This window comes from Echeneis naucrates, chromosome 17 (assembly GCF_900963305.1).
Source record: "Echeneis naucrates chromosome 17, fEcheNa1.1, whole genome shotgun sequence".
Lineage (NCBI taxonomy): Eukaryota > Metazoa > Chordata > Actinopteri > Carangiformes > Echeneidae > Echeneis > Echeneis naucrates.
In genome coordinates this window covers 17,538,904-17,563,658 of record NC_042527.1, presented here as the reverse complement: position 1 = coordinate 17,563,658, position 24,755 = coordinate 17,538,904, and the positions used below count along the sequence as shown (strand labels likewise).

Genomic DNA, 24,755 nt, shown 5'->3' with positions numbered 1-24,755 from the left:
AAAGAGGATTGATATCACTGTTTGCCACTCATATGAAAATATAAATCTCCTCCCTGAAGATGGTTAGCTTAGCTTAGCTTCTACAGGAGTAGTTAGAAGTAGGTGGTGACTTGTTACCTTGGCGTGGTGGAGGTCCACACCATACATGGACAGCTTCTTAGCATTTTCCAGGAAGTTCATCTCTGCATCAGCAGGTGTCATCCCCCTGATAGAATAAGTCAGATAAGCCAAATAAATAAATAATTTCAGCGAGTACTAAGTTATTTGATGCTTTTGTGAATGTTTCAGAGTCCAATGAGCTCTGAACAAGAGAGATTCATAGATCCATGGCATAAAGGCTTTTTCGGAAAATGTTTTTTATGGATGTTTTTAACTGAGGCGCCACAGGGCAGTATGAGTGCACCCATTTTTAGCATAAACGGTTATTAGACGGATCCTCATCCTGTTAATGTCACTGCCACCCTCACCGGGTGAGATGTGATTGCATCAAATTACACAAAAATCACTGAGGTACAGGGAGAACGGCGGGGCTCAGACAAGAGCACGAGCAGCTATATCCAATTATAGAAATCCAATACATATTAACATCAGGAAGCCTGACTGGCTGGCTTCAGGATGAAAACACATTTTCCCGATCATTTTCAGATTATGAACAACAGGGGCTTGTGTGAATTCAAAATCTTTTGCCTTGTTTTGGATGCAAAGCTTTAATAAAAGCACATTTAGTGAGTTTTGAGGATTAATAATAATAATAATAATAATAATAATAATAAATTTTATTACATTTACCATTATTATTTAATGCTTAAGAGAAATACTTGGACTGTATATGAAGCTGAACTCAAAATAAATCGTTTCAAGTATGCTGAGACTGACTTGTAGTTCTTGTGGAGTTCCATGACCTTCTCCTCGAGCTCTTTGGTCTGATTAGGTGCAAAGCGGAGTTCACTGATGTAGTCGCTGCCCAGTTCCTCGGGGTCATAGTCTCCCAGTTCAGACTGCACAGTGTAGGAGCCCAGCACAGTGTGGGTGGCAAAGGAGCAGGGCAGGCGACCTGAAACCACGTCATCTCTGAGCTGCAGGCAAAGGTAGTATCTGCGAGAGAGAGAGAGAAAGAGAGAGAGAGAGAGAAGAGAATAATGAGCCATTTTCAGCATAAAAGTATTTTTGATATAATTTTATCAACATAATTAACCATTAAGATATTTGGCCTATGAGACGGACTGATATAAATGTTCTCCAACTGTCCTCACCTTGTGATGTCCTCAGTCAGCTGGGAGGGGTCTGGGGGGTAAAACTTCACGTTGAATGCAAAGTTCCAGGGACCAGCTGAAGTGCAGGGGAGAAAAAAAAAACAAAAAACATTTCATCGTTCAAAACAGCCTTCTTCGGCTGAATACACCTCTCTCTCAAAATAAGGATAAAACTTGCTTCATCAGGCTGTGGGACTTACTCCTAATCTGCTTCTTCAGCTCCTTGGAGGGATCCAGCCAATTCTACATCAGACAACCACAGAAGAAAATAATTAATCATCACCAATTTGCAACAACCAAAAGTTGGACATCTTCCCGTGCAGGGACATAAAAAAAAAAAAAAAAAAAAAATCAAAGACATGACTCATCTTACAAATTTCCTATGAAAAGATACTGTTAATGAAAGACCCATGGAGAGTTTCAGTTTTTTAAAGATTACCTTCTGGTTCTCAACATCTCTGTATGTGATTCCAAAGTAGTCTTTCTCCAGTAGATTGAGGTGGTCACACACTTTATCAAAGAGTACTTGTCCCTTTGCCCGTTTCTGTGGAGAGAAGACAGGACAAAAAAAAAAAAAAGTGTTATGTGACAGTACACTGATAGTTTGTGCAATAAAGGAAGTGCAATTTTAAAAAGGATTATAACATCAAAAGAAGATCAGGGATTGTTAAATCCAACCACATTAAAAGCTCATTCAATAATTTATTTAAAAAGGAAGTGAGTTGAATTGCTGAGACAACAGATTCTCATTTATCCTGAGACAATTTAATGAAAATTAGATCACAGCAGTGTGTCATTTTTCCAGTTACAATAGCAGCATAATGACGGAGCAGATTCCACTAATGCACGATGGAGCGTTTTCTTCATGGGCCGGATTTCGATCAGCCGGCCGACTCAGAATCAATTCGCTGTAAAGCTTCACAGCAACACCTTCAAATTCCTGAGGTCAGGGCGAACATCAGCGATATGAAGGCTCGACATTGATCGACCGGATGTCATCATCTGGAGATCGACCACCCCTACCAACTCTATTCCAACGCACTCATTTGTTTGAGATTTTACGCCCCGCAGTACCACAACACAAGCGTCGGGACACACTGCCACATTCTAACAGCAGGAGTCATAACACGCCTTTAATTTACACGCAGGCAGCCAGTAGAGCCCGCATAGTCCATTACATGAAGGCCCACATGGGTATAAACCCACAAGTCTGGCAGGTGTGTGACACAATTCGCAGCAGCAACACATATGCCACATCAGTACATATAAATTAAGCTTACACGCTTTCTGTTCAGGAGAAAACTTGAGTGTATGCGAGTGATTTTAAAACAGAGCCGTGAAGCTGCTAGTAGCAGGGAGTTAATCCTATCAGAACATCTCAGAGGGAATTAACAGAGTCATGTCAGACTGCTGCTGCCTAGTTGTGACAAGCGTCTTCTCAATGCAACTCTTAACCCCCAGCTTCACTGACAGAGCCTCCACAGACGTGCAAGACAGATTGCGATCTGCGAGCCTCTGCTCGGGGCTTAGTCACACAGTTGTCTAACAGATATGACTATGGTAACCAGAGCAAATATGCTCGGAGTGCAACAGATGCAGCTGACTGATCTGGCGTGTACTCTGCCCTCCCTGAGGGGAAACTGGAGAGAGAGCGGAGATTCATAATGATTTTATGAAGGAACTAGAACTTGCATCCAAACCAAACCTGTATTTAAGGTTCGTCTATAATCTAACAGTCGTCGTAATATCTGATTAACCTGCAGCCCCCCCCCCCCCTTTTTTTTTAATCATTATTAATCATTAAACATTTTCCTTGTTAAGCTCAAAGACCAAAAGAAATTCAGTTTTCTGGAAACCAACCAATTCCCCTTTTAGAGAAATATAAACTGAATCTTTGGCAATTTCAAGCCAGTGGCAAATTAGTCAACCACAGATAAAGACAATAGGATTGGCAAAAGAGGCTGTGACTCATAAGGTCAGCTGATGGTGGTTGACACAGCGATACGATTGAGGTCAGTGGATCCACAGATAATTGGTAGGGAGTCCTCATCCCTCCCAGTCTCATTTGAAGCTGGTCCAGAATGTCGAGATTTGACGTTCTTATCCTCCTGACCTTGTAGTTTTCCGGCTCAACTTCATTTTCTCCTGTGGGGAGGCGTGGTGGTGCCGCGGGTATGTCTCCACTAATCGGTTCTTATCATTTTCTGTGGCACTGAGCCGCTGAACCTCCTCCATTTCATTTCAGAGGGCTTCACCCTCGCTGTTCAAGCACTTCTTCCCCTCCGAGGAAAGCAGTACTAGTTCCTATAACAACGCTGAAAATAGAAAATATACTTGGAGATATTATTCATCGTTCTTCTCTTTAAAAAAAAAAAAAAGAGGTGACTGACTGTGATAGCTGTGCGAAGAAGCAGGTGAGACAAGTGCATTTAGAAACTCAGCAATTTTTAGCTCAGTTATTAATAATCTTTTACAGTTAGTTGTACAAACTGCTAACAGTTCTGAGCCACAGTTTCCATCTTATTTTCTGCATTGCTGTTGTCGATCAGCAGAAAGGACATGTTTGAAGACATCTCCTCGGACTTCTGGTGGTCATTTTGTCACTATCATTTGGTCAGTCCAACAAAGAAAAAAAATGTAGAAACTGCAAAAAAAAAAAAAAAAAACTGCACTTTTTTTCTTGGGCCTTGCATGAGCATACATTTTGGGGATGTTACAAACTCAGTCAGTCCAGTTTCTCTGGCTCACACTTTAATCCGAGGTTAGGTGTGGAGGGGTGAGACCCAGGCTGCCCTGGCAGGGGGTGTGGGGCAGATTCTGGAGATTAGACAAACAGATGGCACATAGCTCAGCTATTAGACGCGCACACACCGTAAATGGCGATGTTTACATTTCTTCAGTTTGTTTTTGGAGGAGTCACACATTACTGAAGATTAGTCAGACTGATGATATGAAAGGACAAAGCCCTGGAGAGGTATAATCTTATCTTTGAATGATAATTCAATGAGTTGTTATGGATACAGTAGGAGCCTCACTGTGGTGTCTGTATTACAATGTAGTCTAGTTTTCACTCTATATCCACAGGATAATTAGCTAATCAACTTCCGTTCCGAGAAATATCTTCTCCCAGAAATTAAAATAATTAGAGACGCACTCAAAGAGACAGTTACTGCTTTCTGCTCGACGGCAGAAGAGTCAAGATGAAAAGGAAGTATCACGTCTTCAACTGATTGCGCAGTGAGAACATAGTTAACTGTTATTTAGCTTTGCATTACGACATTACTGACTGTCTCTAAAAACACTGTTAGGAGGGCCTAGAAAATGCAATCAAATGTTTTAGAATTCTTCTAATATAACTCTTCTTTTAGAACATGAGCACATCTCCCAGGGCAAAAACTGTAAAAGCCAACAACACAACAGAAACACTCTCACAGTTTGTCTCAAGGGTAACAAGTTCAGACCCTCATTTTCAGATCAATGTCCTCAAGAATCTTTCCTTGGCCACAGTGGGACATCCAGTAATCACGTCCATTCACAGAGTCACTGACAGCGATTACCTCCAACAAATGCTCCCATTTCACGGTCAGAACACTCCGCCACCAACACCCAAATAGTCGGCTAATCCTCCTATCCAACCCCCCGGTGGGGCGGAATCTGCTCAAAGGAGATTTGTGCGGAAGTGTCTGGTTCATTCCTTTTTAGCCCGCACACATTTTTGGAAAAGTACAAAGTTGAGAGTCTCATAACTATGAGAAAATGCTCAACTTTGTTTTCTTGGAAAGAAACATGCAGGGGTGAAATGTAAATTCACGGGTCACATTTATTCCTGAATTCAATTTATTCAGAATTCCTGAATTCATAATGTTCGGAAAGAAAGTCTTTTTGAGGGCAGGGGACAGCCATTATGCTTTTGAGCTCCAACTCTGATTACAACAAAAAGACATTTTTCTGATTTGAGCCTCTACATGAATTGTTTTGGTCAAGGCTACACAAAGCTGCTTTGGAAAAGAAATAACTTTTGAAGGCAATTTGACACAATACAACTGTAAATGTGGGGTGAAAACTATCATAACCACACAAGACTTGATCCAGGCTGTCAGAACCTTCTGCAACTCTACATCAACACAATTAAGTCAATTACATTTACTTTTGCTACACTCTCCTGCTCAGGAAATAATGACTTCGTTCAACACCTCGGCCAGCTTTCTCATTCTAACCCACGATGATTAACATCCAACTCATGCTCTAGTTCTTCTCCTCACTAAAAACCCAGCTGCATATTGGATTTTTCCACATGACGATAAAAGCACACTGCTGGGATGGCTGGGTTGCAAGCTCCATAAGCATTACAACACAATGACATGTTTTTCACTGATGGATGGCTCTCCTTTCCTCTCAGGGTTTATTTCTGTGTAGCGTGTGAGCTTTGAAGTAAGAACTGAACCTTTAACGCGCATTAAATGAATATTTTCTTTCTCTCAAGGCTACATAGAGAAGAAGCTTTGGAGGGAAAAACAAATCCCCCGAACACAATACAATGCAAATATAAATGCACAGAGAAATCCATGCAATCCCTACTTCTAAGAAGCAAAGCCAGAACAGAACATATTTATTCTATTTTATTACAGCAGGCGGTGCCTCATAAGACTAACAAACACGAAAATGCAGCCACAAAGTCAGTATAAGAAAGTTTTTGCGGTACATGTATTTGTATTTAAATGTCAGGACAGAAATTTAAGTTACTGACCTCTGGGGACACAATAATCTTTACATTTTCAAAAAAATGCAGGCTTGACTGAAGCCACATGTTGCATTATTGGGTTGTTGAAGTGAAAATAACTTTTACATGAACCCTACTACTCCCTTTTTCCCCCTCAAGGAAAAAAAAAAAAAAAAAAAAAAAAGTATGGCTCTCATACAGTGCCATTTAAAAAACGAAATAAATAGAATAAAGCAAACTGAAAACTGCATCACTTATGATGCACGGTTGAACTTAAAAATACCTGCTTTGGATATAAACTGGTTAGAAAGCAAGAGCTTTCAGCCTTTATTCAATTATAACCATTATACAAATGGACAGGACAGAGCTTCTGTGTTGTGTTAAAATGCTACAAGAGACCTCACCTCCACATTGAGTGTGTAGTCGGAGCCGTCCAGCAGGGTGACTTTACACTGCATGATTTTCACCTTCTTCACTCCTCTCAAAGGAGACTTGGACAGACGACTGGTGGACGACCTGTGGGATACCTGGTCTTCTTCCTGCTGCTCCTGAGGGGAAGAGAACAAGTGCCACTCAACAACACTAATGAGTTTTTGCGTGTTAAGAACGGGTCAGCAAAATGTTGAAGATTATTCGACTAGATGAATTAGAAATCCACACTACACTGGATGTCAGTTACTTAAAGGTGGCCACTTTTGACAAATACTCCAGCTCTGTCACATGTCTAAAACCTAAAAATAAAAGACCGGGACCCTGAGTGAATATAATCAAGTCCCACTGAGAAGGCCTGGAGGTTTACCGCCATTTTGTCTTCGAAAGAGAAAATCCAATTTTCCACTTGGCTGAAAACAAAAGCCTTCCTGAGTGACTTTATGTCGAAAAAGAAGCCCATGGCTCAGACATTTTCTTCCCATCTCACTCACAAAGTGGATTCAATCCCTCCTTTCATTCATATATTGAAAATGTCTTATCTTATTCTTCCGGCTATTTCCATCACATTGCACCCACAGCGTCATCTGTGGCTCCCTCCGGACTCAATCAGATCCAGCCATTCGAGAAAATTACCACGCATGGGCGTCAAAGTAACAGTGTAATTTAGACGTCATTCTCTTTGAATAGAGGAAAGTAGGATGTATTTGAAACATTTACGGATGATTGAGGACCAATAGGTGAGTAGTGCAGACGTGTGAAATCACAGCAGCGCAGACTGCCAACAGCGGCCTCATCATTCATAAGTGTTCCCTCACAGCAGAGACGGACAGTGTTGCGTCAGAGCATTGCGTCTTCTCTCGGCCTTTCGCACAGGTCTGAAAACGAAAGATGATCATCCATCACCCTCAGCCTGGCGTGATGACAGCTGCTCAGACATGATAAATTAATTTCGAGGGATAAATTGCATAAACATCCTAACCAAGCTTTTGTCATTGCTCGAGGGCCAGTGTGTTCAGTCAAGACTGAAATATCTCAAAAACTGCAAAGAAAGAAAGACTAAACTGCTCTGATTTTAATTTTAGCTTTACCATCGAATTCTGATCTTAGCATTCAGCTTAGACTAACAGCACAGACTAACACAGCACTACATAAAATGTGTGTGTCAAACAAAAACGTGGACAGTCCAGCGTAAGGAAATGACAAACAATGGCAAAACCTTGCAAATGTCTATCATCTCACACAAATGAATCATCATTTGGCTCTTTCTTGGCCATGCAAATGAAGCTTTCATAATTAGTATGTTTAATTATTTTTCCCCCCACAATATTGTCTTGTCTAGGGCATGATGAATCAACCCATCACCTTCCCCTGCCTCTCATTACAGCACATTATGTTCATGCTCCATTTCCTCTCTTCTTCAGACAGCTCATTTCTACACTTCATTTTTCCACATTATGATATAAGCCTCACTTCTAGGTCAACGGGGTGAACATGTGTGCTCAGATTGCAGTTAAACGCTCAAACATGAGGCAGATCAAAGAGGTGAAACATCTGAAAACCAGCTCTGTTTTTCTCAACACTTCCATATCAGGCCGCTGTGACTTCTGACCTCCAAAGATTGGTTTTGTGTAAATGGCAGAGTTTTACAAGTTTAAAGTTAATGCAGTGCTGTTGTCAGATAAAACTATCAGCCTCAAACCTGCAACGTCTCACAAAAGCAAAAATAAGAAGATAGGACAGCCCAGAACTAATCCCTTCTCTAATGCTGTCTGAGATTCCTACACACAGCAAAAGTCAGCCAAAGCTCTTACAGCCTTTTCTCATTTAGACTTGAAAATGTTTTTGTATTTAAAACTTAGAACAATCTACAGAGCAACTTTGACCTGACAAAAAACAAACCAAAAATTAGTTTTGAACTCATTTTGTGAGTAAACAAGTCCTACAGCAAAACTTTGGTTTCAGGCTTTCTGCACAACGGGTTCTTTACAGCAACGCACCGTGAAGCCACTCCAGTCTGAAGTGCTTTGGGTAATTCAGACTTCAATTGTAAGTGATTTGTTTGGGATGAAGTAGTGCCCTGAGTGCCACATGAAACAAATTTGTGACTGCTGTGGCTTCCCATATAGAAGCTGCATGCACGTGCAGTCGTCTGATATGTTTTTCCTTTCAGGTAGTTAATCGGGGAATGGGAAAAAATCTGTCTGAGTGTGTAACAACATTTGAAATTCAATCTACAAAAGGGGAGGGTTTGCTTGGAACGAAATGTCCAGACTCGCTCTTCACTGTTCAGATAACATCAGAGGCTACCCGGGTAGTTTGCCTCTATAACACATGGACAAGCTCGTATATTCAGGACAGAGAAACAACAAACCCCAAACAGGGTTTTCTGCTGCACCAAAATATAAAATACTCACATACGTTTTGTGACATTTCCACTCCAAAAAAAAAAAAAAAAAAAAAAAAAAAAAAATCAATCAACATATCTTATCACTACCTTACAAACTGAAGAAAAAAAAAAACAACAAACAAACTGATTTTGTTGTTTCTATTTAATTAAACTCCTTAATCAAGAGATCTCAGCCGATCAAACAACTAAAACACATTTCTGAGTGTTGCAGTAGCTCGGTTTACTCTTTGTTCCCACCGCTGTGCGAAGTTGTGCTAATCAGTCCAATCAGCTGACTCAACGGCGGAAAAGAAAACATCCAGACTTTGTCGGCAGGTTTCTTAATTTGTGTTTCCACCCCATTTCCAAATAAAAGCGGACAGGAGTGATAAGGACTATCTACTGACCAACGGATGCACTTGTTGTCGAAGCTGTGACCTTCAGACACTGAGGCCATGTGGTACCCCCCCACCCCCGCCCATGTTTGCTTCCATTTCTCACACAAAGATACGATTCATTCAGCAGAAGGATTAAATGGCTTGCATTGTTTTTGTTTATATTTGTGTGTACAGCTTGAACATTCCTCCTAAATAAAAAAATACTCAGAGGTATCAAACAAACTTGGTAAAGAACAGGAAGGCATGTTAAAGACTTCATTAGGCTGAACTGTATTTCATTAAATTCCAGATGTGTATGACAGCTGTGTGGATATTTTGAACGGCCAGCTCAGAGAGAAATAAAAAAAAAAAAAAAGGTGTGAATGTGGTTCTAAGGAGGCTAACCTGCTCTTTCCGGGCCGGGGTGCTGTGTCCGACGGCGTCTAGCAGCTGTTCCGGCTGGTTCTGGGACAAGGCGGGTTCGGCTGCTGCCTGGCTGGGCTGGGATGCCGCTTTGGCGTTTCCCTTCTCCTGCGGCTGCTTGGCCTCCGAGTCGACGCCTGATTCGGTCGTCATGGTAAATCACACTGGAGCGGAGAGTGGGAAAGGATAAAAAAGGGGACAGACATGAATCAGCTGACTTGTGCAGTTGATTTTTCAGCCCTAAGTAAGCGTGCCGAGCGCCTCTCCAATGCAAATGAGCTGTGGATGTTGTTTGACAGCAGAATTAAAAAAAAAAAAAAAAAAAGACAGATCAACGTAAGTGGCTTAGGTGCACTCAAACCCCTTCCTCAATAATCTCAGTGCTGTAAGTGCGAAGTGACTTCTGTTGCTTTGGCTTATAATAATTCTGACATGTTTTTTCACACACACTGAATTATAAAGGTTTATAATCATTTCAGACAACGCTGCAACTGAGGACCGTTTACATCGTCTCACCTGTCTCACTCAAATCAGACCAGGCACAAGACTAAGAGGAAATTAAACGAGAAATGCATCCATTTATTATTGACTCCACAATTTAAAAATGAAAACCCAACATCTGTGTCCTATACCAACAAAAACTGAATCTTTCTGTTACTTCAAACTTTACAGTTAAAACTATATATACACATAGAGAGAGAGAGAGAGAGAGAGAGAGAGAGAGAGACATGATGAGGCATGTTTTTTTTAATGTAAACTCAACAAAATATAAACAAAAGAGAACACACATATGAATGCGAAATTTTGTTTGAAAAACAGTAATCTAGTATTGAGTGACAAAATCCGAGTCATTAATCAGAATGCACCACGGTTCCCCCAGTTCCTCTGTAGAGTATTTACACACACGTATCCAAAGTATCTGCACAGTACCCATGCAAGCCTTTCATAGCGTGACCTTTTCCCACCCTGAACAGCAGCGTAGCAACAGTTGTGGTCCCAGGAGGCTAAAACTGCGTAATGAGAGGAAACATCTAATGGCCAGCTCTGCCAAACAAAGATGACAGCTAGAACAGATAACACTGGAGCCCCCCCCCAGCCCTCCTCGGGTTAACCGTGCCACAGACTCTGACATTGGGAATGTGGGATTTAGAGGGCATTTTGTGCAGGAGAGCACATGGGGGCCTCTGCAGTGAGTCTGTGGTGTGTAGTACAGATGCTTGTCATTCTGCTGTTGGCTTGCCTCTCCCTGAACTCTATTTATAGGCCCGTGTTTACTCCGGGGTGGGATGATTCACGGGGGGAATCTGTGACTTGAAGCCATGGCTGTGGACAGCAGCCTCTGGATCGACAAAGTCTACCCTGTGAGCTGAGGTGATCGCCAAACTTCTAAGATGTTTCTACACCGCTGAAACACGCACAGCAGAGAGTTATGTCTCTAACATAAACTAAACTCAAAGAAACACTCTAGGTGCCAATTGTCCATAAATGCAGCAACTATAAACTATAAATGATTTTACAATTTAAAAGAAGAAGGTGACCAGAAAACTTGGCTGTTAAAAGAACTAAACTTGGCCCACATGCCTGACTCCATGTGTCCTGCTGTGAACAGTGCTGGCAGGCTTGTAGCAGGATTATTAGCAGCTGGATGTTGTTCTGTTCATTTTGCACCTTGTAACACTATTACTTCAAAACACAGTTTTCTTGTCTCTGATGCAATTACTAGTATTTGAACCTAGCAAACTAAAAAAAAAAAAAAAAAAAAACCCTCATAGTTCAGTATCATTGTGAACTACCACTCATTATAATGCAGAATGATAAGTAGGACATTACTTTTTGACTGCAAAAGGGTAATTCACCTAATGAGGAGCAGGTTTGAATCTACATGTAGCTACTTAAAAACAAATTTCAATTTAAAGTGAAATCATGCTTTCCCGAGCAAAAAACAAAAACAGACGGTTACTACTTTTTAAATGGATCAAAATGATGTTGGCGCCCAGGAAACCTGGACTAAGAAATGAGTCAAAACAGATGGAAGCTTTCTTTTTTTTTTCAGTATTTTGATGCTCACTTTCACAAAGAATTAAAAAACCTAATAAATCAGGAGTGGTGTGACAGCTTCAAGGGTCACTGACCATGACGTGCTGATGAAACACTTTCACATTCAATTTCAGGTACAATAAAATGTCTATAAAGACTGCCAAGACTGGATTAAAGGGCTGAGTGGCAAGCAATGTGAATAAAGTGATGTAGTCACGAAACCCGAACTTTTGGGACCACTGGCTTTTTACAGAAGAGAAAAGAAAACCCACTGAGCCCAATTCAATCAGAATCCTGTCAAAACAGATCTGCTGAGACTTTATTCCGCCATGTGAGGCAAAGTTGAAGTGCGGTTCAGTAATCAGCTGACACACGATGCCTGCACAGCTAACCTTTGCTTCTTCTAACACGCACCCCGTGAAACAGGAACGATGTTAGGAAGGGAAGAAAGGAACATCTTAGCACCATAGAAATGTAGGAAGAATACGTTCAGTCACTGGTGACAGGCACTCTTCACAGGGCCACACAACAGCCCACACAGTGGCCCTGTGTGTGACCCCCAACGTGGACTGGCACATACATTATGCATTCAGAAAGCCGTATTCACAGCTCACTTGCTGTGGATTACTCCTGGGATATAACTGTGCTAATATAGCCTTGTCCTACTAAGTATAAGTCTTTTTTTTTTTTTACGCTGATCATCTGTGATACTTCTAAACAGATAAACCTGCTTTGCAGCTCCGTTGCTGATTCGTTTTGGCTATCTGAGATTCAGTCTTACATGTTAGCTTTTGCATTTGGAATCATAACCAAGTTTTTGAACCAGGATACCTGACATAACTCATGGATAAAGAAATAAAGATCAACATTGCTGGTGGAGAAAGAAAAGCAGCTACACAGCAACCCAATTCATGTCCAATATATATATATATAAAAAAAAAAAAAAAACGAAACAAAAAACTGCTGCTATCACTTTTTTAATTAAAGCAGAAAAAAACAGCAACAGATAATATGTTTGAAAAGAGCTTGGAAAGCATCTGAGCTTAATGTTTGTGAATATTCTTCCAGATCCAAACCTCTTACAAAGGTTATGTGCACAGTTATCGCATTAGTAAATTATTAAAAGGAGGGACTCAGCATTTAAGTAAAACAAACCAAAAAAGAAGACGTGATGACAAATGAAATGAAAGCTGTGAGGAAATCATCTACAGAAAATGCAAAAACGGCAGCACAACAACGAGCAGTTTGTACCATCACTGGCAGTTCTTACATTAACACTTGGAAAACAGCTCTTTAAGTCAGCTGTCACCTGATGGGGAGGACATGGTTCTCTCAGATAGAGCCTGATGCGCTCAGTAAAGCGGACAGAGACACAAACAGAAACCGTTTATCTGATCTCGCTCCAGAAACGGACCTGCTAATCAAATCAAATGAAGACATAATGCAGAGACAACCCCACTGTGGTGGATGTTCACGTCTCCACTAAAAGCTCAGCAGAGGCTTATCAGTGTGTAGCCACATTACATCATTGATCACTGATACTGAAACACTGTGGAGCGACTCTGTGGATGCAAATCTCCATTTTAAGGTCCATTTGAGATTGTTATGCATGATGTTGGAAAGTGGCCTGTGCATGCACGCGTACACACACACACACACACACACACAGGAGGAGGATATAGGACTGCCATCTGTGCTGAGTGCTATTAGCCAGAGTACACCACAGCTGGGCACATCGCTGCCACCCCTTCCTCCACCACACCATTACCCCCCCCACCCGAGGGCTTCTGGAGGTTACAAGGAGGGGAATGGTTGGTGTTTTCTGACACGTCAAGGCCCATCCCGAGTGGGCCGGCTGTATATCATGCAGCTCCCTCTATTTGGCTGCAGGGCTGACAGCTGTCACGCAGAAAACCCAGCTAACTGTAACAGGAAACCATGTGGCTGGCCCGGCCACTCAAATCAGACACCTCTGCCATTAAGTTACAGATCCCCAAAGTCTTTTTAACATCCTGACTTCAGAGACGTAAGCTACTGACATGTGTTGCCGTGAGAGTGTCGTCCTCTAATTTCAAATTTACAGTAGATCTGAGTGGTTCTTTATATACTGTTAACTTCAGTGTCTGATTATAGTGCAGGCATGGAGTTTACCACTACTGCATTTTTCAGAGCTGAAGATATTTGAGTCAATGCATCACTAACAGTTATGACAACTGAACAATAATTAAGTCCGATACTAATGTGCTGTCCGTGAACTTTGTAAACATTCAACACTTTCGTCAAACTGAAAGAGCCCAAAGTTTACCAATCAAAACTGGAAAAACCAGAATGGATGGCGCTATAATTTAACCGCACTGGACGACAGACTGAACGGCACTGGTGTGTGATCGGCTGACTGTCAGTCGACATTAACTGGAAGAACAAGCAAAATAAGGAGCCAACTGCTGCTGCAGGGCTCTAGCAAGACTCTCACTTTTTCAGCAAGAGAATGACAAAAGCTCAACATTTTAGTTGTCATAAGGCATTTGCAAAATGTTCCCGAATATCACATCACACTTCACAGCTTCAGAAAGTTAGTCTTAAAAAAAATAATAATGATAAAAATAATCAAGAATTAAAACAACCCAGGACTGTTTTCCAACTGTGTGTTCAGCCAGAACATTCTTCAGCTGTGGTAGCGCGGAAACTAAACATGGACTCTAACATCGTTGACACAGAACTCCATCTGAAGACTGACGCTTTCCATTACGTATTCTGCATTAACACTTAATTTATGCGGAAAGCCCAACTCAAACAAATCCAGCTACTTTCACGGAGGTTATAATGGGGCTGACTCAGCTGATCACAGGGAATATTGTAGTTAATGCTGTTGACCTTACAAGTCAAAAATCTTACTAATTTGTACGTGATACTGCCAACCACATTTTTAAGGATCGTTACAATGGGTTAAATATATCCTTCAATAACACAACACTACAAACTCATTCTTTGATCACACAGTTTCAACAAAACCAAACTTGATAATCTTCATTAAAATCTCCCGCTGGGCTGTTGTAATAAGATTAGATTTAGTTTTAGGTCAATTCCACGAATACACTGGCAACTTCTAAAAAGGTACTCAGACTTCAATGAAAACAGTCACACAACAACTGAAACCAACATTCACTCAGTGCTGATATCAGTTTTTAAATAAATCGTACATGGACCAAACTGGATGAGACGCAATGCAACCGCAGAAATTAGGGAAGGACTGATGGCATGAAGGTGACTCCAAGCAGAGAGCACCTTTGCTGAGGAGGCCATAAATCCTGTCAGCCTGCTTCGTTTACATTCTTAGCATTTCTATCCCGAGCTGAGAGACATTTAGGGAAACGACAGACAGACCAGCTAACTTACTGCCGCCTCAACCTGACTGCCCTACATTATGTGACATTCAGGCTGGAAACCCTGGCACACACACACAAAGAGAGAAAACACAATTCCTGACGCACTTATTTGTGTGGGGTTAGCACTGAAGCTGTACTGCTCCTTTGGCAAAAGCAAAATCCCCTATTAATGGAAAAGATTAGTACCAAATCTTGGTAGCTTGATGAGAAGCTAATAACGTGGTCAGTGAGGATTTAACATTTTATGAGATTATCTGCAGGTAATCAGTAAATCAGCTGTAATTTGATTAGCAATGAAGCTCGTGGACAAACATAAAACTTGAAAGTTGACAGTATATAGAGCACTTCTTCATAATGGCTTTGGTAAGTCCAACAACACCCATTTGACCACTCAGAGACGGCTTAAAACAGGGCTGGGAGCTCCCAGGCTCCAGGTCTACTGCTCCCATCAGGCTTCAAAACTAGTATCATCTGCTAAAGGAGGTTACGATGTCTGACTGATGGGCGGGCAAGCTCCCGATTACCTCCATTAGCTGAGAAGGCAAACACAGGGAGGATGTAAGCGAAAGGCTGGGTGCTGCAGGGAGAGGGAGGGGCAGGAGGAGCAGAGAGGTTTGCATTCAAGCTTGATTTCCAGAAGCATATTGGATTTCTGAAAATGATCCTTTTGGTTTGCTGGCCTCAACCCGGACAGGTATTCACTGTACTTCTCTTTTAAAGTGGATTTCGATAGTCGGCTAGTCGCCAAATGCTTCAGCGCAACATTCGACATAATTAAACATAATTAAAATACATACACCACTCAGGGCTATGGTTTCATCCCCGTTGGGCCTATTCAAAGCAATCATATTTTAGTCAAACTCATACTGCCATATGCGAATATAGCATTAGCATAGTACAAAATCTTACTGACAAAACCAAAGAAGCTGTTGCCATTTTATATATAGCCCAACTTCATGTCTGTGGTACGCATTGGTGAGCATTTCCTTACTCATATCAGGGTAATGATAACTTTCATTAAAAATCATTCATATCCCGAGGCCTGGGATGATGTCATCAGGTTGCTTGTTGTGTCCGAGTAAAAATAGTCAGCCTCAAACACTATAGGAAAAGCTGTTTAGCTATGAACAAAGAAAAAGAGGAAGAAATAAAACATTTATCTGCATTGTTGATAAGAAAAAAAGGCTGTTGTCTTTTTATTTGCCTTTGCACGACCCCATTGGGTCTTTCCTTGTGTTGATCAAGAGTCTAAAGATAGAAGGTGTTGTTGTGAGTTAAGATAATAAGAATAGATGGTGTAAAGCCTTCAGCGCTGCCTCAGATAGTAGACTCTGCTGATAGAGCTTCCCCTAACACAGATGTCAGCAGTTTGGGTTTTTGTTTTTTTTTTGTTGTTTGTGTAATGGTGGGATACAAAGACCACTATTTGCACTGTTGACAAGTTTAAGTACAGCACCCCCCCCCCCCCGCCACCAAAAAAAAAGAGAATCAACCAGGAAGCTCTGGTCCACGATGTTGCCTCTTTCCAACGGTGCTGCAACAACATCTTACTGTGCATCTTAATGAAACTGTCAAGTCAGACTCCGGTCACTGCACACCGAGGAGGCTCCTGGAGGATGTGAGGATGCTAAAGGGGGATCCAGAGCCGTGTCATCCGGCGGCTTGGCCACGCCCACCGCACTGCAGATCACAAACACCGAGCTCTGTGCTCTCCAGACGGCCCCAGTGTCCCGATCACCGCCCCCCCCCTAAATAAATAAATAAATAAATAAACAAACAAACAAACCGAGGTGACTCAGCTCTGATGTGAAAACAGCTGGATTCAAAAAAATGTCTTTCCGCCCATTTTTCCTTTTTTCTCCTCCCCACTTTCTGCCTCGGAGCTGGAGCCGACTGACCGCACCATGAAGGGGGAGAGGGAGAGAGGGAGGGGGAGAGAGAGAGAGGGGGGGGGGGTCCTCTGAAATGATTTCACTTTTAGCTGCAACAGCAAGGAAGCCCATTCAGCAAAAAAAAAAAAAAAAAAAAAAAAAAAAAAAAGGAGACGGGAAATAAATAACCCCAATTCAACATATCGCTACATTGTTGCGCACCGACACACTTAAAAAGATACACAAAGACAAACAAACAACACAGCGGGGCTCGAAAAGGTCGAGCTCGGTCAGCAGACTTTTCGGTGGAGACATTAGTGTGTTTTTAAGGATAATTATCCGACACGGGCCGAGGCTGTTTCAGGTCCGAGCACCGCCACCGCGGCCAGAGAGAAGACATCCAATAATGAGAATGATAATAATGATAATAATAATAATAATAATAATAAAGGGAGCAGCGGTACAAACCGGGAGGCGGACAGAGTCTGGGTGTGAAAGCAGCGGCGGAAGGCGGATAAATCACCCGGTGGACCGTCTTCTCTCAGCCGGCTATGCGGGCTTGTGTTTCCTGACAGCGGTGCTGCTCTGCTGCAGCTCCCCCTCCGCCGGCCTATCAAAGCCCACTATGCAGCTGAGCGGAGAATTGTGGGATATCAGGACAGCCGGGGTATTATCTTAACACAACACCCCCCCCCCCCCCCCCCTCCAATAACTGACACACACACACACACACAGCGTGGCAATTAATGAAAAAAAAAAAAAAAAAAAAAAAAAAAAAACAGTCAGACTAATTTCTACTTGAGGAAAAGTGATTAAATGCTTTTACTTCAAGTCTGCTCTTCAGGAGAGAAAAGAGTAAATGAGCAATTTGTTTTTTTTTTTAATTAATGATGCAAAAAGCTGTTCCGATTGATTGATCAATGACCCAAAAAGGGAAATTTAAACTTTTGTTAGTCATTTTCACAAAAATGCACAATGCAATGCGAGGATGTGCGTCATTTCTTCATTTGATGTATATAAAAATATACACGTTTACAATAGTAAATGAAACCTATACCCAGAATTCACACCTCGTTTAGTTCACTTCCCCCTTCCTTCTACGTTTATCCTTCCCCTTTTCTGTCTCATTTAATGTCTTTACCTTGTTTTTGTTTTGTTTACTCTGCAGATGAAGATGTTTCATGTAAATCATGTGATGACTTTGCAAAATATGATGCAATGTCATAAGGTAGTTAAAAGGAGCTTGCCCTTGAACGGCCACAATGTAAAAATGCAGTTTATGTGTTGATGTGTCAATAACAATAATCCCAGCAGGAACTTGGCCTGAAATGTTCCCTAATTTGTTTTTATTTTCTTATTTTGTCCAATTGTGCTCATGCTCTCATTCGTACACTGCATGCCAGGACTTACTGCACACATGCAAATATTGAAAACACCCAGGTACATCTTCAGAGAAATTTCGGCTACAGTCGTACGCGGATTCCCAAAATAGAAACGGAGACATGGCAGGCATGGCTTTGCAGACAGTAGAGGGTAAATGTAATAACACACAGTGCAGCTCTTATGTACGGCAGCCAGACAGCTGGCTCCTCATTCAGCCGTTGGCTAATTGTAGCGCAGCTCGTAAAACAAGCCCAATGTCAACAACAATGAATGTTTCACATGGAAGACATGTAATTCACATTAGAATAAGAGGTGATTCAGCTGGCTGATGTGGAAGTGTAAATTCCTAAACACAAACAGCCCTTAATAAGGAGTTAGAGGTTTGGAGCTACCGTGACTTGACAATAGATGTAACAAAATATTCCTGCATTCTTCAAGGATGGGAAGAGAAATAAGAGCTGAGAGCGGCTGTTTAAACGGGCACTTTCTCCACTCAACCTGAGCCTTTATGGGATATTTTCAGCAACAATAAAAAGAAGATGTTACTAATCTTAATGACTCATTGGTGTGAGGCCTTTCAATAATTTCACATGCTCTCGCACATCCTCTCACTTCCCCCTTCAATTCTCATTTCCACGACTGGGACCTTGTTGTAATGGTAAATATCGCTCATGTTGTCTAGTTATCTACAACGATGCGTCCGGGGAAGAAGTCACACTATAGAAAAAGCAATCACAACAGACTCGGTTCTCCGCTCAGCCAAACAACAGCTATTTACATTTAGAGCAGGTGGAGTCTGGCACAGTACAGTCATGACCCGGCTGATCGTCTCAGACATTGCTCATCAGGTCCTGTCTGGCCAGTGAGCAGTGACTGTGCGCTTGTAATGCAGTAAACAATCTTAAGTTACAAGTCAGGAGTAATAGTCTGACCACACAGGAGATATTAATTCTTATGTGTTTGCAATGTTAAAAATTGAGCTACTCCACTGGAGTTAAGAGTTATGAAGAAAAAAAAAAAAAGAAACTAAACAAAAACATGTTGCAAGGAGCTTTAAAGCATTCATTTTATTTCCCATTTTGCTTAACTGACATATTTGATGAAATGGAAAAACTGACGTCAGATTTTAAGGAACTTAAAGGAAGTGAAATAGCAGTCTTCTAAAGAGATACATGACGTTCTGAGTTTTTGCTGTCTGACTTGTGTATGTAAAGTCACTGAGATAAATGTGAGCACAGATCTATGACTCCCCAGAGCGCCCAGAACAGCCCTTATTCGGCAGAATGATTAAAACCACCAGACACAAATAACATGTGATCTCTGGACTCTACTTATGCTTATGTGGCTGCTTAAGTCTTCACTTTTTTCTGCTGTGTACAGAGTCTTACTTCCTGTGCTGCTCATCTGCTGCAAAGCCTCGCCTTGAACTTCATTAACCTTGAATCCACCACTTTTTAACAAGTATTTGCATAATCGGGGAAACCGAAGGTTTCATTTTTCTTGTCACGCAGCATTCATTCACATTCGCGTTACTCTTACTTAATTGAAACCTTTGCATTGATCCGATTTCCTGCTTACACAGCAATTTACTAAAGATGACTTTGTTTCAAAATACTTCTGATTAAAAGGTAATTGTGCGATCCCAAGTAAATTGTTCGTGCACAACTTGTGGTTGTAAACAGCTAAACCTGTTGCGTACCAATATGTGCATTTATCAAGTCCCTGAAAGCGGTAGCCTTATGCACCTCATCACAGAAATCCAATTTCCAGTACTGCACACAGGACAGGCAGGCTGGCGCTTCATCAGTGCATAATTAAATTGCAGCATGTCCAGCACAATACAAGGCAAATTACCTATGCCAATTAAAAAATAAAAAAAAAATCTTAGCTAAAACGTAGAATCACAAAGCCACAATGATGATGTGTACTGCATTTCTGTGACGTTTACATGCATTTCTACTGAAAGCCCTCCCAGGTTTAATCTCCACTTCATGCTCATTGAAGTCCAACGGCTCTAACTCTGTTCTGTATCTCACCTCTGAATAACCAAAGCTGTTCAGCTCCACTCAGCTCTGAATGCCTTCACTCCCAGAGGGCTGCAAGTCGGTGAACACACATGCCAAATTAGAGTCTGATTTACGCACCACAAAATGGGCCAAATCTCCCACATCAGAAGCCTACCCTGATGGAGCCTTATTAGACCACAGCTCCCATTCTTCCTCAGCGTGTAGGATCACGACCACTCCCTTCTTGTCCTTTTTCTTATACCAAGCACATCTTATCTCAAGGAATCATAAATGGAGTCTCCATTTCTAACCTTTGGAAAATGGCAGCCTGGTGATTCTGCCCTGCAGACAACGATGACATTTAGACTGACTATTCACTTTTAGAGCTTTCTGTGGACATCAATATTTTTGATATTTCAGCTAAGGGAGGGATTTAAAAATCGGCCCAAGCGGCCATGTGTGAAGGGATTGAAGTGGTCACATCACTTAACTTCTTTTTGACAGCACAGTCGTGGACTTTAGCTCCCATCTCTTGTCTTTTTACATTAAACAGGGCACAAAATGTTCAGCTTGTTTTCATCGAAAGCACTGATTTGATTTTGTAAAGCCAAGCTTCATATTTTCAGTAATAATGAGAAATCGAGGTGACACACTTTGGTTTGGTGGTTTGGTTACAGTTAAGTGAGCACATGTTCATAGCAGTACCTCAAGGAAATCACCTGGAAGCAAAGTTTTCTGCTGCGCAATAGGACATTAGAGGAGGACTTCAGATGGAGCCCAGTTTGAGACTGACCTCGACTCTCCACTATAAATACCATGTGACCGTGAAGGTGCCATCCCAGGAGCTGCAGCTTTATAAGGTAAAGGCAGCCCCTCACTGGTCTCAAGTGATCAGGAATCACTGCGAGATAACAAGACTCCCAACAAGCTTATCTCCCCACTCAACAAGATTGAGTCATACGCGTTATCTCCTCCAGCCTCTGAAGGCTTTGGTGATCACACTGTGCTCACGTGTCGAGTTCAGCTCGCATCAGCCGACAGTGAACTACGGTCCACCCGCAAGTAAAAGTAACCTGTGTGCGTAACCTTAAACCAACAGTCGAGCAGACAGCTACCGTGTGAGCGTTTTCAAATCAATTCAAGTAAAGCATTCTCTCTAGGCCGACAACCATCCATTTTCATGATTGACTAATCTTCAAATCATTTCGTTATTAGTTGAACTGCTTAGTACAGGAAATAGATCAAAATGTTACAATTTGGCATCTCCAAAGTGGATTTAATGAGAAATATACAACCAAAGAAAAGGAGACAAGTCTAACATTTGAGAAGCTGAAACCAACAAATGTTGAATCAGTTGTCAAAATAACTGCAGTACTACTTTCATTTATTGATGTGAGAGGTGAGGAATGGATGGAAACAGTTGATGAGGAGAAAATGAATCAGCAGATATATTGATAATCAATATTACCAGCAAAAATATCAAAATGTTCTTCCTCAGAGCTGAATGTTTGATGCTTTTGCTTGACGTGTATGATGATAGACTGAATATTTCAGGATTTGAACTGCTGTGGTAATAAAGCAACATTTTCAAATATGTTAAAATTTATATGTGGGGGTAATTTTTCACTTTTTTTATTTTAAGAACATTTTATGGATGCAATTCTAAAAAATATTTTCCTGCAAATAAAACTGTAAAAAAAAAAAACAAAAAAAAAAACACCTTATTTACTAATAACAACAAATATCCACAAAATGGATTACAGTATAAGTGTGTATATGCGCATTTGAGGATATATTGGAAGTTGTTAAAAGGCTGAGGAGCTTAAAAAAAAAGTCAGCTTTTATTCCAATGAGCATTCAAAAAATGCTCCACCTTCTAAAATGTGTTGTGTGCATTGTGGGAAAGTTGTGGGTGTAATGTAATAACTCAGACACTTTGCTCAGCCCTTTTAATTCAAAGAATGTCTCCAGATATTAGTTTTTGCCAACCTTTGCATGTCTTATCACTAAATCGTGATAATAGAAGAGATCTGGAGTCTTTCCTTTAACCTTTAGTCCCTTATTTCTGACTCACTCACACTCGTGGCCCTTCCATATACCTCATGCTGCCGCACACAGCGGGTAAAATAACGTCTTCTCCTGCAGTACAGTGCCAGTGCTATTGATCCTGAACTAAACTGTCAGCAATATTGACTCAAATTCCTGAGATCAACAGTGGGAGATAATCTTCAACACTGGTAACAACAGGGGGAAGCCTCCTCTGTGCAGGAGAAGCACGTAGTAGTTTAATGACTCTTTCCTCGAGCCACAGAAATTAGATTTAATCTTGTTACATCATCCTGTATGAAATGGGGAATGGGAAAATATCCAAGGCCAATTTCCTGGAGATCATTTTCTGCCTCTGGACAAAGGTCACAGGGGTCACAAGATGTCGGTCTTTAAGCACCTACGCCGCGTCTCCGGTCTCTACACCTGATGGGACCTACAGTTATGTACATATGCTACATTCCACTCAAAGTCTGAAATTGGAAAGTCCCCTCCGCTCACCCATAATTACAACCTTCCTGTGTTCCAGTGGCCCGGCTTGGAAAAACCAGGCAAGAAAAAAGGTCACCCACAACTTTTAAATACACTTTGCCATGTTAGATTTGCTACCACATAACTTACAGCATACAACGGTGTTTACCAGCTCCACTGGAAGTGCAACTTTCAGATTTAAAGTCTTCATTTTATGGCAGCGTTATGGTGCGTGCTGCCAGATTACACGCTGGGAGACATCATCCTGGAAACCTCTTGTTTGGAAATAATGTCTCAGTTTCCTGGATGTAATTCCATCTTCGAAAGCTCTGAGAAGGTTTTCAGGCCTTTTCTTCGTATACAATGAATGGATCCTGCATGATTCAGCCAAATTTAAAAACTTTTCTTGTTTGTTTGGCATTTCTTGCCACTCAGAAATGAAATGAATGAAAGCTGAAAGTGTCAATTATTTGCCCCAGAGTCAGATGACTGGAGGCCAAGAAACTCAACTCCTACAGATATTTACAGATGCGTAAATAAGCCACTGCGACATCAACCTAAACAACCAACATGTCATTGTTGTGCCACTGGCTTTCTATGTGCTGCCTCTAAGAGCTCTGAATAATCAGGGTTTGAAGTCAAGATTTAAGGTGCTGTTCAGTTGTTAGTCGGAAAAAGCCAATGTTTGACTTTGTTAAAAGGACACAGCGTATGAGATTTGCTTGACTTGTGGCTACGTCAGAGTTTTCAACTGTACTGGAATACAATTTCAAGGAGACATCCAACTCTTTCACCACAGGCAACATAACAACAGCTCTCCTGCATGCACGACGGGGCATACATCAGAACTGCCAATGAATGAATGAATGAATGAATGAATGGATGGATGGATGAACAGCACACAGAGAAAGGTGCAGGACTGTACACATCCCCACCAGCCGGTGAACATGACAAGTCCCACAGACTTTGCCCGGCCTTATCTGTCCCGTCCTGTACATTCACCTTCATCATTCTACCTCATAAATGTCATAAAAATCACTGAACTGAAACACCCATGCTGTGATAAGCCATAAAGAGCAACAGCCCATCTTAAAAATCTACATTTTGAACACTCTGTTGTGTTGATTACAGCCATAAGGATCTTTAGGACATGACAGAACTACAGGACTGACCACGCAGGAAGAGTTTTGACGAGACAATCTTAGTCTAAATGTGCACGTCTGAGTCCGTGAAAGAGAGTACTGAAAACAAAAATGCTCTTCCCCCTTTGATTCATTCACATTTCTATTCTGGGGAGAGCCTAACGGGAAACACATGCTGTGAGAACTTCCCATTTCCGAACTATCGGTCTGTGCCCAGCAAACTTCAGATCAGGTGTGTGTGTGTGTGTGTGTGTGTGTGTGTGTGTCATAGAACTGTGCTGGCTCAGCAGTTATGACACACACACACACACACACACACACACACAAAAAACAAAGTTAAGACACATCCAAAGAAAAATGCTGACGAGGAGCTTATGGACATGTCACCATGATAGCAGCCAATCAGCCCTCAGGAACAGTCAGTAGCCTTCTGTTGCCATTTTAATAAACACAAAGGAGGAGCTGAGACCCCTGAAGCCCTCATGACATCCTGGTCCTCTGTGTGGCCTTAAAATCATCAGATGTGGCTTCTCTAACTCTCAGACTGCTGTCCACACATGTGCAAACTGGTTTCATGTTGTCACATTTCCCTCCTCAGTCAATGAAGGCTCGTACTCACCGTTTGACAGCCAGCAGCAGGTCAGTGTGCGTTGGAAAGATCGTGTTTGTGGCAGAAAGACAAATGGAAGGAGGAGAGGGGAGAAGGGGGGGGGGGGGGGGGGGGGGGGGGGTGGGGGGTAGAAAAAAAAAAAAAAAAGAAAACGAAACAAAAACAAAGTTACCGAGCAGAAAACACTGTGAATCATATTCAGGGAAATTTAT

At 41.6% G+C, this 24,755-nt stretch overlaps 1 protein-coding gene across 1 annotated transcript in view; it reads right to left on the bottom strand.

The window, feature by feature from the left end:
• The window catches only part of epb41l3b (erythrocyte membrane protein band 4.1-like 3b), a 36,253-nt gene extending 18,761 nt beyond the window's left edge, over positions 1-17,492 (bottom strand). The window contains exons 1-8 of the mRNA XM_029524479.1: positions 17,354-17,492; positions 9,574-9,755; positions 6,378-6,521; positions 1,693-1,797; positions 1,454-1,496; positions 1,254-1,329; positions 877-1,095; positions 118-205 (exon numbers count right to left, since the gene is read on the bottom strand). Coding sequence (XP_029380339.1) covers positions 118-205; positions 877-1,095; positions 1,254-1,329; positions 1,454-1,496; positions 1,693-1,797; positions 6,378-6,521; positions 9,574-9,744 — 846 coding nt within the window. The 5' untranslated portion in view covers positions 9,745-9,755; positions 17,354-17,492. The remainder of the gene's footprint in view (positions 1-117; positions 206-876; positions 1,096-1,253; positions 1,330-1,453; positions 1,497-1,692; positions 1,798-6,377; positions 6,522-9,573; positions 9,756-17,353) is intronic.
• Positions 17,493-24,755: the final 7,263 nt, after the last annotated feature.